We start from the raw sequence: 17,133 nt of genomic DNA, 5'->3' as shown, positions 1-17,133 counted from the left end.
TATATTAATAAATGATAAAGTTATCTACTATAAAATTTTAATTTATTTAATAAACATGCCAAATACTAAAATTCAATTCAATTCTATAATTTTACTAATTCATTCTAAATCTTAAAATTTAATTCAATTTTATACCATTAAAAATTTTTAAATAAACTATCAAAAGATAAAGACATAAAACTTTAACAATATTTTTTTAATAATTAAAAATATTTTAATAAATATTATTATTTTATATTTATATTTATTTTAAATCAAATATAATATTGAAACATAACTTAATATTATATACTTTACACTAAATATAATATAAAAATTTAATTTAACCTAACACAATTTATATCTTTTTATTTTTGTCTCTCAACCTCAATCTTTCTAAAGGCAACTCCAACTTGGCAATAGTGAACGGAATTCATAGATCAATCCCTTGATTCTTCTAGTAGAAATCATCCATGAAATATTTTATCTTGTAATGTCTTTTCATTGGTAAATGGAAGTAAGGGTTTATTGAAATTTCTTGTATATTGTATATTATAATTAAAGAATATTCAAAAACGAGCATGCCACTCTTTCTAATGGATCGCACCGACGACCACACACAAAGATATATAAAGATCCAATTATCACATGATTGCCACTATGCTGGTTATAGTCGAATAATTCAAAGGTTGTCTTGTCTTATTCTTAAAAGAAATAACTACTTATAGTCAACAGGGAATGAGACAAAAGGGAAGACATAATGACCAGCTATGTTTCTGATATCTTTTTAATGAAAATAATTAAACCTAAGTACCTTACACGATTCCGGTCAACAGTAGAATTAAAAATTTAATAATTTAAAAATTTAATCGAAATTTCATTAAAATTGAACCAGATATAACAATAAAATATATAATTTTTTTAAAGTTGACTTTTTATAATTTATTATTTTAAATCAATTAATCGTTAAAATTCGTATCGATTTGATTGATTAATCGATTATCTAATAATTTTTTTTTATTTTAATTGATTCACCATTAAATGAATTTTATCTTGAACTGAATTAGTCTGGACCGATTATTGGCTAATGTTTATTATATATATATGGAGTAATGAAATATACAATAAACTTGTTATATCAAAAGTATATATTCAATTAATAACCTTGTTTATACTTGTTAGCCAACCACCTGCAGAAGGATCTCTATCAGTTTCCAGAGGAAATATTCCCTTTCCACTAGTTTTGGACTTTTGGATGGAAAGTCGTAGAAATGTGGAAGAGGTTACTTTGTCTTATGCTACAAATAGCATGTTCTGTACTTTAATAACCTTGGTTTGTTTAACAATTTTAGACCTCTTATAAATTTACTCAATATTTAATTAGATTCTTGCATTTTAAAAATATATAATTATGTTTTTATATAATAAAAAATTATTTTACTCAAGTATTTCTAGTTAAATCTCTACAAAGGCTATTCAATAATTAAGTTTTAATAGTTTAAAAATTGTGATGAAATCCCTATACTAAACCATCTTGAGAAAAAAGGAATAAAAATTTATCTTCTAAAATAAGTGTTTGATTATTGTTTTTAATAAATAAAGAAAAAGATAAAATGGTATAATATAGTGAAAGACTTAGTTAAAAACTTCTAAACTATCAAAATTTGATAACAATTTTTGGTATATAGATATAGTAGTATATATAACATTACAATGACAGTAGCAACAACCTCCATTTGCTTCAGCTCATCTTCTGAATTTCTGGGGATGAAATTGGCAAAACTGAGATACTTGAAAACTATGTCGTTTCGTGCTAGTTCCTCTGCCTCAAGATCTGTCTTGCCTGGTGGAGGCTTCATTCCTTGTTTGCGAAGAAACAAAAATTGTGAACCAATTCAGAAAATAAGAGAGCGTGAATTCAGAGAAGGAAATAATCATAATAATGACCAAAATATGCGGATCGGATCGGATCGGATATTGGGTATATCCGCATAATTACAAAAAAAACTATTTTAAGATTCTATTTGACTGTTTTTACAAAAAAAAATAAAAAAAATTTATTTTTTATTTGTTTAAACTTATTTACTCCTAAAATATTATCAATAATAGTTCTTTTGAATAACAAAAACAAAATAATAACACAAGATTTAAGTTTAATTATTCTAAGTTGAAGTACAACATAAAAAATTAAAAACAAAATATCATAAAATTCATAAATAACACACTAAAATTCATATCACATTAGGGTTTATTTTCTTAAACTATACTATTTATATGTGATGTGTGGATATGCGGATTTGCGGATCGGATCCGCGGATATCACTGTCAAATCCACAATTCGATCCGATCATAGTGCGGATCCGATCCGATCCGATCCGATGACTCTGCGGATCGGATAATATCCGCAAAATTCAGATCGGATGCGGATATGCGGATATTATCCGATCCATGTGCAGCCCTATATATATCACATTCCATCTAACAGTAGTAGAGCAAAATGAATCAACTCATTGCATTAGATATATATTGATGATTTTTCTATACTTTGAGAATGGAGTTGAATCAAGTACACTCTGTCCTTTTCATCTCTTTTGATTATTTTTAGTCTGAAAATCTATTATATTATTCTAGATATTTTTTGTATTTTATTTAACAAAAAATAACAAAAAAAATTGTATATATATATATATAAGGAATGCTCCCTTTTCTTGTCTTCAATTTTTAAAAAATGCAAACAATATAAATGATAATTTCTGCACCTCCAAATCTAAATATTTGTAGGCTGTGCTTACTGCATATCATGATGCTGCCCTTTATCCTTCATTATTATCCAATCATTAGTACAAATTAATGTTGTCATTTTTCCTTATTTTGAAGTTTGGCCCCCAAATTTGCAGCTTTTTTTTCTTTCTAATTTCAGCACTATGTCTTATGCTTTGGCCTTGTGAGATTATTCTAGCTCGACTTTATTTTGGGATGTTCACTTGTTGATTTTGGATATGCCCAATACTAAAAGTAAAACTCACATCGAACTAAACTAACAATTTAATTTGGATTATTAATTCATAATCCAACCAATTTTTGTCATCATTAAATATAATTAATTTTATTTCTGATATCTCTCTATATATCTCGTTAAATATAAAAATTTAGGTGCAGTTAATTTTATGTGAAATTGATAGTTGAGAATCATTTAAATGACAATTTAATAAAATCTGTCAAATTATTTAACGACTCTCAACTATCAACTCCACATAAAATTAATTGTAAGTGAGTTTAAAAAAATATTATCACTATTTGAAGTTTACAATATGCTGATGTAAGCGTAAATAAATTGCTTACGGCCATTTTGTATGCTATGTAAGCAGTCATATCTACGGGTGTCGCAAAAGCTTCATACAGTGAAGCAGGTGATTGTTGGAGCAATACTCGGATCCATTTTATCTATCTCGTGGTATTGGCTATGGAATTCTTTCGTCTTAGAAGCATTTAGATCCTCTTTGTGGGTCAGGATCACCATTGCTTTGCTGTCTACTGGAATTTGTCTCAATTTTCTTTTGCATCTTATTCGCCAATAATGGCTTAAAGAAGAATATTTTTTTAATTATTTTTTTTGTTGTATGTTGTATCTACCGTAAACAACGATGAACGATAATTATTTCACAATAAGAGTTAATTTTTATTGTATTTATAGTAATTAATTATTTAATTTTTTTAAATTTTTAATGAAATATTTATTTTATATTTTATTTCATTAAATTTAAACTAGATATTATTTCTTTTTTTTCTTATTTGTAGATATAATAAAACAAAAAAAAATAGTAGTATTATAAAAATTATAATTTTTATATTTGTAGCTATTAATTTTTATATTTTTATTTTTAAAATTATAAATTTAATAAAATAATTCAAAAATTAAGAATAAAATATATTGACAAATAAATATAAAAATTTTTATAAGTTATTTAACTTTTAAAACGTATAAAATTTATAAATTTAAATTAAATAAGATATTAAAAAATTATTATTTTATAAACTATTGTTAGAGAAGTATTTGTAGCTCAACTCTCAGATTTTAAAAACAAAGATTTTTTTAATTATGTTTTTAAACTATCAAAGTCTTCTTATGGCCTTAGGCAAGCTCCAAGAGCGTATAAAAGGTTTAGTGCCTTCTTGCTGCGAAATGATTTTTTAAGGGGTACTATCGATACTACTTTATTTATCAAATAATCTAATGATGATTTCTTCCTTGTCCAAGTGTATATGGATGATATTGTGTTTGGATCAGCTAATGAATCATTGTGCAAAGAGTTTGGAAATCTAATGACTAATAACGAGTTTGAAATGAGTTTGATGGGAGAACTAACATTTTTTCTTAGATTTCAAGTCAAGCAAACTCCTAGTGGCATCTTTGTTCACCAAGGTAAATATGCCAAAGAGTTAATAAAGAAATTTAGTTTAGAAAACTCCAAACCAATGAGTACACCTATACATTCAAATACAAAACTTGACAAGGGTAAAAATGGAAAATATGTTGATGAAATCCAGTATAAAGATATGATTGGATCATTAATGTATCTAACATCTTCTAGGCCGGACATAGTTCAAAGTGTAGATGTATGTTCTGGTTTTCAATCTCACCCTATAAATCTTTTTACTATTTTATTTGTCATTTAAATATTATCCATAAAAAATAATTACTTAAAGTAAAACACTATATAAAAAAAAATAGAAAACCTTTGAATTTATCATTTTGGTTTATTTTTTAATTCTCAATTGATATTACTCAAATTTAATAGGTTGACGGTGTTAATTTTTTTTATTAGTTAAAAAATTTTAACACCCTCTCTCTCTTTCTCTCTCTTAATTTTATTAAATAGTTTTTTTAAGTTAGAATATTTTTAACTTCCTCTATAACAAGTATTTTTTAAATTATTTAATACATAAAATATCACATCTTTTCATTTTATCTTAAAAATTTCATATTTTTTTTATATAAAAGTATTATGGTTTATTATATTATTATATATTATTTTTGTACCATAAAATAAAAGATAAAATTTTATATCTTTTTTTCACTTATTTTAATTTATATCAACATATTTTTTATTATTTATGTAATGTTTTTACAATATTTTTTTTAGTTCCAATCAATATGCATTTAAAAAATCATATTTGAATCCTAAGTTATATAATTCAAAACCATTGCATTTATATTTTCTAAAATTTCAAAAAAATAATTTTTTTGTATTATTATGATTAGTTAAATGAAAAAATAATAACAATCACATCATAATTTTAATTAATAAAATAAAATAATTATCAATTTATATTAAATTATTAATTTTAGTTACACTTAAAAATGAATAATACTTTAAAAATAACTAAAAAAATTCAAAAATCTTATGTGAATCAACATATACATAAAATATTATGTGAAGATAAGTAAACATCAGGATAGTCAAATAAGTAATTATGGAAGAATAAAAAAGAGTAAAAGATAATTATAAATTTTAATAGTTGAAATAGTAAAAAGAATGAGAAAGAAAATGTGAGATATATATCAATTAAATAATATTATAAATAAAAAATTTAATTTATTATTTTATAATATCATTTTCAAAAAAATACATGTATACATATAATGAATTCTCTATTTATATTTGTTAAAAATTGAGATCGAATTACAAGTCAGTATATCACAGAATATATACCGAATATTAATCCATACAAATTAAGACTATTTTATTTCCTTCTCTTCATCGCTTCTAAAGTATACCTTTTTTTCCTAAAAAATTGCTTCATTCTTAATTTTCTATGTAAATTATATGAATGCAAAAAATATATACTCCATTAACTCTCAATTTTTCTTTAACTGTGTCTTAATCCAGTATAAATAAATATCTTTCATACTATTACAGATTGGTAAAAAAAAAGTTATAACCACTTTTCTTATAATTATCATAAAAATGGAAGAATTTTTTACATATTATGAGTCATTTTTTTCTTGTAATTTCTTAGAGACAAACAAAAAATAAAAGTAATATATAATTAATTTAATAAATAAAAAAAGATACAAAGAGATAAAAAAATTAATAAAAAATAGACAAATACCTAAAAAAATGGGATAATAAAGAAGACGAAGTGATTGGAAGTTATACGTGGAATAAAAAAGTAACCGGAATAAAAAAAGTTAATTAATAATTTATTTTTTTGGCTTTTTTTTTCAAAATAAAAAGATATTTCAGTTGCTCTTTACTAATAGAGTTAAGATGAGGAAGCGAAAATTGGACACCAAATTTTCCTATTTTCTTTATGTATTGCTATAAATTATTATTATTATTATTATTATTATTATTATTAAAAATAAAAGTAGTTTAATGTTGTAGATTAATTTTAATTATAAATCCCATAATAAAAAATAATAGCAGGTCATTATTACATGTGCTTTATTATTTTTGTTGGTAGATCGTTCTATATGGATGAATAAAAAACTTTGTTCGGGTGGTATCCCTTTTTCTCTATTCTCAATAACTTGTTCGACATGCCCGTTCTTTTAGGAGAAAAAGAAATGTTCTTTACAAATTAGGTTTATATAATGCACGGACATACCTCCAACTTGTCTCTTATTAGTTATTAGACATTTTGTCTTTTCTAGTCCACATGAAAAAATAAGCACAATATCCACAAATCTAATTAAATTACTAAAATAATAGAAATAACTACAATGGAAATAAATTTCTAACTAGCCACAAAATCAAACTTTAAAAAAAAAATCATGAATTCCTAAAAAAACGTTCTAACTAATTACGCATCTTCTATTTGATTTTTTCTTAATTTGATTCCAACATTATGAAATTTATTTAAACAAATTTGTTCTCCTATAGTTTTAGCAAGACTGCACACTAAAGAAATACAAAATTAAATAAATAATTCCTCTCTTTTTATATACAAATTCACTTAAATACACCATATTATATATACATACATAAAACTAAAATACAATTATACTTATATTTAATTAAAACCTAAATTTCTGGCAAAATTACTACTACTTCTACATCAAAATATCATCAATTATATTTATATTTAATTACTTATTATTTTCATATTTGTATTCAACTTTATTTTTAATATCAAATTGTAATTTACTATAACATTTTTCTTAACTTCATTTACAACTATATTTAAATTAAAATAATCAAAATTATTCTGTTTAGATACTATCACAACATTACTAAATGTGGCATTTTATACTTGTTCTATTTTTTTTCAATTATTCATTATAACTTTTAATAATCTTTCTTTTCATTTTGCTTTCATTCACTTTTATTTTCATTCACATCTTTAATCAAACTACTCTTCTTTTCATATAACTTTTTTATTTTTGGTATTATCATTTTACTTCTTTTTATTATATTTTTCTACTAAAATTATCTAACACAATTTATCTATATAATTCTAACAGCATCGTTAATTTTTTGTTTCCGTTATCCAAGTCCTCTATTTTTTTTATTTAAATTTTTTACTTCAAATGTGTATTTTTTATTTATTTATTTATTTTTTAATTTTACTTTCTATTTTTTTAAACTTTCTTTCTTCAACTCAAACCACAAAATAAATTTTCTTTTGGGACTAACTTACATGAGCCTAATCCACTTACCAATACTATAATATATGGACTTATGGCCGTAATTATTACATTTTTAATTACCGTTAATCTATTTAACTTCCAATAGAAAACTATGACACTCTATCACGTGCTACTTGTTGTACACGTTTTACATGTCACTGTAACAGAACAACAGAAGTTATTTTTAGGGCTGTGAAACGGACTAGTTGTCCATTTAAGTCCGACCCGTTAAGCCTGTAAGTTAAATGGACTAGACTATTTAAGCTCGCTTTATTCGCGAACCATAATTTTTTCGCCTGAGTCATTTATAGTCAGTTCGATGGGTTAAATGAACCAACTCGTTTATCTTTTTATTTTATTTTTTGAAAAATATTTTAATAAAAAATATCACTTTTAGAAAAAAAACCTTTAAAAAATAATATTTATTTAGTTGATGGGTCGAATTTTTGGATCGAAACGAAAAAATATCCTCTAAAAGTGCTATTTTTTATTTTGAAAAAATACAAAAAAAAAAAAATTAACGGATCACCCATTTAGTCCGTTTAACCCGTCATTTTTTTCAGGTTAACCTGAAATTTAAACGAATTTAACTTTAAAAACAAAACTCACTTATTTAAATAGGTAAACAAATTGGCCCAATAAATTTATCCCATTTTAACGGTCCTACTTAATATGCCTTTATATATATTCAAAGCCAATTATCTAAATATTATAATATATATATATATATATATATATAAATGGTTGAGAATTGATCTTAATATTCTTAAGAATAAATTAAAAATATGTTTTATCATTATGTATATTTTAGGAATAAATTCTTAATTTTTAAAATAATGTTGGCTAATTACTACAGTATTTAAAAGTTATTATTTAATTATTTAAAAAATTAAATAATTAATTTCAAATTTAAAAATATGAAAATTAAAAATATTTAAAATTATTATAAAAGATAAATTAGACATCAAATAAAAGATATTATAAAATTAATTTCTTAAAATATTCTTAATATAAATAAAAGAAGAATTTTTTGATAATTAATATAATAATTAAATGATAATTTAAAATTTTTGGATAACTTTATCAACGAAAATCTATTATTTATGACTATAAAATTAGTTTTTCTTAATAAATTTATCAATATTTTAAATATTTTTTAATAAAAGTGGTAGTTTAATCTAAAAATGTTATAATGAAGAGGAGGGGGTCTGGTGTCATACTTATTCTTTTCTCTCATTCCACCGCCTCTGTTTTGCCATCAACGAACACACACCGACTCTCTTCAGCAACTGGGGAAAAAAAGAGGAGGGGGGGGTGGAAAGTGGAAACCCTCTGAAGCAGAAAAGAAATATGGCAATACTTTCGTTGTTGTCGTCGTTAGAAGCAGATACTTCTGCGCTCTTGTCCACCGTGACCGTCGTCTCGGCCACTGCCACAACCTTGTTATTAATCTGCAAGTCTCGCCTCATGCGCCTCTACTCCCACGAAAAGAACCTCATAAGACTCCATCATGAACAACCTAAAAGCAATTCAACTGGCAAGATTCTATTTGTTTCCCAAATCGGAACCTCAAAAGCCCTAGCTTCGTGCCTCTGCGATTTGTTCGAGACGTTCGGCGTCGTTATGGAGCTTGTAGATGCCAGGGATTACGTGCCCGAAGCCCTACCCAAGGAGAACCTTGTCGTCCTCGTTGCTTCAACTTCGGAAGTTTGGAACCAATTTCTCGGACAAAATTTCATCTTCACTGACAACCGTCCTCTCGGAGCAAAGCTGTTCGCCCGTTGGATCATCAATTACGCGAAGGGCTGTAAGTTTGGATCCTTAGTTGTGAATGCTTACAGTTTCAGTGCGTTTGTCGCCGGCAAAGGGGCTTCTGAAGATGACACGAATTTGATGGCTAAGGCTGCCAATCATATTAGGGATTTAGGGGACACTGTTGAATTGAACGCGGATTTTGACCGCTGGTGGGGAAGTGTTGTTGGGGTTTTGCAAGGTGCTGTTTCGGGAGGTGCTGCTGATACCATGTGCGGGGAATATGATCCTGAGGTCGGTTTCTGCATCCTCTTATCCTTATAAACTTAACTGGATAAGTATGACGTTTCAATTTATCATCAACACACTGCAAAGCTTTCTATTTAATAGTTAATTGCTGTAAACTTATTGTGATTTGATTCTATGATTGTTTCCCTAATTCCAGGATGTTCGTTCTTCTGATCCAAAGCTATCCATGACGCAGCGCTTATACCTGTTGGTGGAAAATTTAGATCTTGAAAGCAATCATGTTGGGAAATCAACCGTCACGCGCAGGATGTTAACTATAACTGAGGCCAACTTTATTAAGAATGGCACTGTTGATCTTGAAGATGGAGGTCATGTAACTGCCAAATGGCCTCTTAGAGATGGTCTATTGGTCGATTATCCATTACCATATTGTCAAGGATTTTGTTCTGTCGGTCACAGCTTCTTCTTTGCTGGTGGTAACCTGTCTTTTATTGATCCAGAATTGTGTTTGAATTTGGATGATCATTACCCCTCAAGGATGTGGTGCCTCAAGTATGAGGGTTCTAATTGGAGTTGGAAGTTTTGTGGAAGCATGTTCTGCCGCCGATTAAGACCCTTAGTAGTCCCCTATGATGGCAAATTGTACATCTTTGGGGGTGGTGGAAGTGCAAATGGCTGGGTTGATATTTATAGCCTAAAATCAGGTCTATGGGAAACAAGGGAAGTGCCCGAAAGTGCTCTCCTCTCATATTGCACGGACCCTGACTCTTACTTTCTGTGGGAGGACAGCACCAAGCCTTACAAGAAGACCCACATTGTATTGTATGCTTCTCGTGGGAAACATCAAGGGCTCGTGTCATATGACGTCAAGGCTAACAATTGGGAATACCTTGATTGGAATTTTCCTCCAGTTCGTGGATCTTGTCCAAGGAAACTTGTTCGTTTGGGATGCAGTCATTATCTTCTGATTGTTGACTTCGCTCCAATGTGGCATATTTATGATTTATCTAAGATGAATGTTGTGGCAACGGTGGAGGTGCATGGTTTGGACAAGACCGCACAAGTAAGGGATATTTTTTGTTGCCACAACACTAGCGATGAAAGTTTGATTTATATGTTCATGGAACCTGGAAATGTTTTCGAGGGAGAGCCATTTACTTACTCTGGTTCTGGGGTTGTTTCTTATGCCAGAGTCAAGCTCCAACTCAAAAACTTTTTCTGCCAAGATTGAATCCAAGGGTAATCTTAACGTTGGTGAATATGTAAATCTTTATATGTGAGTATGCCCCTCTTTTTCTCTCTTTAAACTTCTTGACCTTATTCATTGAGCTTTGATATTTACTGCTTTAGCTCTGTGGACACTGGACAGGTTTGCTGTTGGAGATGAAGACCAATAATTGTAAGAAATTCTTTGTTTAAGACGTTGAAATTAAACAAGAATATTTGCACAGTATCCTAAAATTGAAAACTCGCAAATCCTGAAAGAAAAATTACACCTTGAATGGCTATTATTTTTTAAAATTTTAACTAATGTATATACTCACCATAAAATTGTCAGAATCTAGCAACAAATAAATGTATATTCAACAAAATTAATGCTATCCAATTTTATTGAAAATGTGCTTAAATTTAATGATAGATCTGCTCATCTTCGCTTAATGGTTTTACTGATCTGTATATTTTTGCACTTGGTTCCAATATTCCATTATGTTTGAGGGTGCTTCTTGTTGGTGGCACTCATGCTCCTGAAGAAGGAAGGAATGCAAATTAATTTGTTAATTGCTATTGTACTCTTGATTTTTGGGTTTCAATCTTGACCTCCAAACTATTAATGATGATGGGGAGTTAGAAATGACCAAGATTAATTGTGTTAAATTTGTTTAGTGACTAGACATTGGTTTTTTTTTTCCCTCTTTTTTATGTTGTTTGACATTGTACGTTCACTACTACATTTTATATATTTAGTAACATTTGTCTCTTAACATTTGTTAAAATGTTAGCATTGTAGATAAAATATATTTTTGATAACATTTACAATAAAATGTTAGTAAATATAGTTAATTTTCTTAAAAAATTTAAAGAACTGTTACCTATTCCTATTCCTAAACACAATAGGATTCATACTCTCCCAAAAACCTCACGAACCATTGCATGTTTTCTAGCTCAGTGCTTTCAATCGGTGCTCACAATGATTGTTTCCTTTGAAATCAAGAATCAAGAAACCATTCTCCATCACAATCTCTTCCTCTCCCTCTTCCTCTGGATCGTGATTTGTTCTCCTTGAAACCTTTTTCAATCTCAATCTAATTCTAGGGTTTGATTTTTCTCAATTCTGATTATTTCATTTCGTTTCATGCTTGTTCCGATTTCTTTTTAATTTTGTTCCAGAAAATTACGTGCAGAAGAAGAGTTGCATTATTCTAATCTGATCGTAGTGTGCGTGAGTGATTGAATCGGAATTGTGATGAAAAGGGGAAATTCAAGAGCAAGCCCTCTGGTCGCCACCAATTCTCCACACCGGAAGATCTCCGTAAGCATCCCGTGTTCTCACTCTCACCTTCACTCTCAGTGCTCTGAATCTCTCAATCTTGCTCTGTCTCCTTCTCATATGCCAATGGTAATAATAAAATGTGCGAGCTAAATTCTTATTATGAATATTTGCTCATTGATTTGGATAAACCAAAGACACTTTTCTTGAAGTTGTTAGAAACATGTTCTCTTTCAGCTATGTCAAAATTTAGAACTTAAAATAAATCAATTTGCTTGCTGGGGTATGTTGAACGTAAGTTTCCTTCTTGTCATTGTTAACTCAATTTCAAGGTTAAGCAAGAGTTTAATATGTATATAATGTTTAGCATTCTTATCTCACAGTCCTATTTTAATTAATTAAATGTTATTTGCTATGTTTTGCTCTATAAATTTCGATTTGGTGCAGCATAGGTTGGTTAGATGTAGCTGCACAATACATGTTTGATATAAGGTCTGAATCATATCATATATGTATTGTTTTAATTGAGACTTAATGAGGATATTATGAAGTGTTAGCACATTTTGTCTTCTCGATTGCTTTTATGTATTTGGTTCTTTTTTCATACCGAATTCATGTATTTTCACATATCTAGTTCTATTTTCATTCATTATTAGTATTATATATGTTTTGGCATTTGAATTATCCTATGATTGAAGATGTTAAAGTAGGACTTGGACTGCTTGAACTAAGATATTGAGGTGTGCTTTGATCACTAACATCTCGTCATTCCTTCTTTTTTCTTCTCTGCATAAAAATATTAGATTCAGAGTTGAATTGTAAAGCAACTTCTTAAAAATAGGATACTAGGAAAATAAATCAATTCTGGTGATTCCAGATAATCATTGTTATCACTAAGACTTTTAAATTAGTTAAAATGGCAATACATGTCAGCGTATGATGCACGATAACGTCCTTTGATACCCTTTCTTTTTCATTGTTTTCTTGTGCCGCAGCAGCATACAGCCATAGCAAATCGTGAAAGCAAAAGAAGCCTTCATTGATTAGGTGCAAATTGCAAAAAACAAAGCAACTGCTGTTGGGAGATGCTACACTACTAGGCTTAGAGCATAGGTATCTTCTTTGGATAATTTCTTAATTTTTAAATAGTATTAAGTGGTGCTCATTTTATTTTATTTATCAAATTAAGTGGTTGCTATAATTCATTTGGTTCAAAACAAGGGTATTATGGTTTTCTAATTGAGAGTCTGCTAATTGTGTAAATTCAAAATAATTAAAGAAAAATGAGGAGGAACTGAAACTGGAAGCTCTTATTTACTACAAGGATAAGAGCCTCTAGCTATATCCTCTTGCATTTTTGCTCTTTATTCTCTCTTGATCTTGCCCCTTTTTTATTCTATCTTAATTTGCTTTTGAAATGGTTGAGACTAGTTGACAGTAAACCGTTATATTTAAAAAAAAAAATGTGGTAGAACTAACTTTTTAATGTTGTTTACACTTTATTATATGTATCTTGAGATAAAATACTAGATAGACAACACACACACAGAGTAGCAACTAACAAGGACGATTTGTTTTATTTGTTTCTCTCCTTAGTGGGGAATCTGCAGCTATAGCTCTAATGTCTTGCAGTATGGGGTCAATTTTCCACAGCTCTCCTCTAGCCTTAACAGCCTCAATTAGCAGTAAGCAGTCTGTTTCAATGAGCACTTTTCCCATATCTAGATTTTTTGCCATAATTACCGCTTCTCTCACTGCCATTGCTTCTGCCATGAGAGCTGAGCTTGCCCTGATTTTTCTTGCAGTTCCACCTTTTACTGAACCACTGTCATCCCTGATTACTGCAACCATCATCCCTGTTTTGCTGTGCTCTGAGAACGCTGCATCTGTGTTGATCTTGAGGCATTCTTTGGGCAGTGGCCTCCACTTTACTGGTATGGTTCCTCTACTGGCTTTGATTCTATTTGCTCTGTGGTATCCCTGTCTTTCTTGTATTCTGTTTCTTGTACTCTAGCTTGGATTATAGTGCTTAGAGGATCTGGTTTTAGATTGTGAAATATTGCTGCATTTTTCGTCTTCCATATAGCCCAGATCATGTGCCCCATGCTGCTCCATCTGTCATCCCCCTCTTCTTTGCTCCCTTCCTTGATAATACTTTCTTTATTCCCATCTTGAAGGACGAATGCTACTTTCAACTGGATCATTTATCTTCATTCTTGCTGGTATCGTGAGAAGATATTATCATTCCACTTTTAATAATATAACTTAAATTTGATAAAGTTTTTGTTATAAATGTGATTTTTATTTTGAAAAAAAGGTATTTTCTAAATAAAAATGACATTATCAATTTGAGAGTATCATAATAAAAAATGCTATTTGTTTTATTTGATGGAACTAGTTAGTAGTTAGCAGTGACCTGGTTGAAGGTGAGAACACGGGTCAATTCTATGAATTTCAGGTTATTAATTTATCGTATTATTGTCTTAAGTAAAGCATAAAGTCAGTATTTTGCTTCTGTCCTTGATGGTGGTGTAGTCCTGCTATTGTTATTAAGATTAAATTCAGATATATGATTCAGAGTATTTTAACCACTCTTTCTATTCTTGCCTTCCTTTAATTACTTGCATTAGATAGAGGTAGCATACTTAGCATGAAAACCTGCAGGTACCTTCTGCATTTGGGCTATGAGGTAACATATGTGCGGAATTTCACTGAAGTTGATGACAAGGTAACCCCTTTCACCCTTCGTTAGTATTAATATTGAAAAGTTTTCTTTGTAATCCAAAATATAACTGCATGCTTCTGCTTCTGTCAATTATAATTTGTTTTATGTGATTTTAAAAAGTTAGCTATGTGCCATTGAGACATACATATATCTATCTTTTAGAAATGTCACGAGTCCATTTGTCCTACAAAATATAGACCTTGAAGCAATATTATTTTACATGAGTCTCTTATGTTATTCTTTAATGACTATTTGTGACTGCTAATATCAGAATTGCTGCAGATAATTAAGAGAGCAAATGAGATTGGTGACAATCCGTTGGACTTAAGCAACCGTTTTTGCCATGAATATAATGTTGATATGACTGATCTTCAGTGTGAGAAACCTTCTCAAGAGCCTCGTGTTTCTGATCACATGGACGAGATAAAGAACATGATAAGTCAGGTGTAATTTTGCTATTAAGATTAGTGTCTTTTGCTTTAATTCGAGTCTTTTAATCGAATCATCCACAATAGCATTAAAATATTGAGAGTTTTGTGTGCTGTTTTATATTAGTTTATTTCTTTTCTTAAGTGCGTTTGGAATTGATACGTTTATATGACTGATGAGTAAAGTATCATTTTGGATACTCTAGTATATTTTGTATTTAATCATGTAAGTATATTAAAGAAATAGGAAGATTTATTAGACCAATTTTAATGTTTAAATATCTTGACTTTAATTTGTAAAGTGGGCGTAGAATATGTAATTGAAGAAAAAAATTTTAATTTGATATTTTGTGCATTTAAATGTTATTAAAGATCTATTGTAATATTTCTTTTGTTGTTAGCAAAGAAAATTTTTTGTAACATTTATTAGAGTATTATTATAGAATATTTATTGTAATATTTTTTTAAAGTGTTATTAGAAAGACTTATTATGATATTTTTTAAGTGTTATATAAAATATCTATTGTAACATTTTTTAAATATTACAAAAAATATCTATTGTAATATTTTGCTAAATGTTACAGAAAATATCTATGGTAATATTTTTCTAAATGTTATCAAAATTTATCTATGGTAATAATTTTTTAAGTGTTATAAAAAATATCTATTGTAACATTTCTCTAAGTGTTATCATGAATGGTCTATTGTAATATTTTTAATAATATTACTATAGAATATCTTTTGTAACATTTTTACTAAATGTTATTAAATATTTAGAAGAATGTTAGTAAAACTCTTTAGTAACATAAAGTATATTTAACATTTATTGAAATGTTACTAATATACATAGGTAATATTTTAATATAATTTGATAATATTTTTTAAACGTTAGTAAAAGTCAATTATGTAGTAGTGGTTTTTTGTGTTTTTTTAGTTTATGTTCAGACGTGATCATAGTTGTATAAATTTTAAAAATTAATCTTGTTTGTTAGATTCGAATAGTTATTGGGGTGGGGTTTTATACGTGTTAAAGAAGTGTTAAAAAAGAGGGGGTCAAGTAGGGGAAATTTAAAGAAGTGTTAAAAAAGAGGGGGTCAAGTAGGGGAAAAATTTGCCTCTACTCGATCCACTGCCACTCTTACTTGCTACTAGGGATGATAATGGATATTTATAGGGATGGAGATCTTTTCCCAGCATCTGTTTCTGATTAGGAAAATGTAGGGATGTCAATGGGGCGGGGCAGGGCGGGAGCGGGGATGCCTCCCTGCTCCCCATTCCTACCCTTAGATTTGCTCCTCATTCCCGTCCCATTTCCTGCCGTGGGAAATATTGTTCCCCATCCCCATTCTCCATGGGGTTTCATTTTCTGCGGGGACCTCATTCTCCATCTACATAATAGTTCTAATTAATTATTAATTTTCATATGAATAGAGCTACAAGTATTTATCTTATACAAAAATTGTAAGATTTTATACAAAAAATTTAAATGACATGATGGTGATTTCTTTCGAAATAACGCAATGGGGGGACGCAACGACGAGCCAAAGGAAAAAGCAGTGGACGAGGTGGGAGACGCGGTAACAGAGAGGAGAATGGACACGACGGCAGAGTTATGAAAAAGAATGCTGCAAATAGGAATTACGACGCGCTAAGGGTGATGGCACGGTGGGGTGTGACGATGCGGTGAGAAGGGTGACGAGGGGGTGGCTGCAGAGAGGTTGGATGGAGTATGGACAACCTTTGGGTTTCTATATATATGTGTGTGAGAAATGACTAAAAAACATATATGAGAAATAAACTATTAAGGATAATTAAAGGAATTCATAAATTTCGGGGAATAGCGGGGACGGGGCGAGGATCCCTGCTCGGGTCCCGCGCT

General features: G+C 29.1%; 1 protein-coding gene across 17 annotated transcripts; it reads left to right on the top strand.

Moving 5' to 3' along the window:
* Window positions 1-8,820: 8,820 nt before the first annotated feature.
* On the top strand, window positions 8,821-15,519 carry LOC107625597 (uncharacterized). 17 transcript variants are annotated; one of them, XM_088501101.1, is made up of 10 exons: window positions 8,823-9,658; window positions 9,810-10,676; window positions 10,805-10,889; window positions 10,983-11,012; window positions 12,016-12,143; window positions 13,100-13,214; window positions 13,698-13,786; window positions 13,907-14,035; window positions 14,766-14,829; window positions 15,109-15,519. In XM_088501101.1, exons 1-3 carry the CDS (start codon window positions 8,963-8,965, stop codon window positions 10,877-10,879), a joined length of 1,638 nt encoding a protein of 545 aa, XP_088357227.1. In that variant the 5' UTR covers window positions 8,823-8,962; the 3' UTR covers window positions 10,880-10,889; window positions 10,983-11,012; window positions 12,016-12,143; window positions 13,100-13,214; window positions 13,698-13,786; window positions 13,907-14,035; window positions 14,766-14,829; window positions 15,109-15,519. The 17 variants fall into 17 exon arrangements, with proteins under 17 accessions (XP_088357216.1, XP_088357227.1, XP_088357225.1 ...); XM_088501099.1 differs by having other exon boundaries at window positions 12,002-12,143; window positions 13,097-13,214; XM_088501097.1 differs by having other exon boundaries at window positions 12,002-12,230; window positions 13,097-13,214.
* The last annotated feature ends 1,614 nt before the right edge of the window (window positions 15,520-17,133 follow it).

Source organism: Arachis ipaensis, chromosome B1 (assembly GCF_059453495.1).
Source record: "Arachis ipaensis isolate K30076 ecotype BB chromosome B1, ASM5945349v1, whole genome shotgun sequence".
NCBI classification, from domain to species: domain Eukaryota; kingdom Viridiplantae; phylum Streptophyta; class Magnoliopsida; order Fabales; family Fabaceae; genus Arachis; species Arachis ipaensis.
Note: the sequence above shows the minus strand (reverse complement) of the source record. Positions and strands in the feature narration are given on the sequence as shown.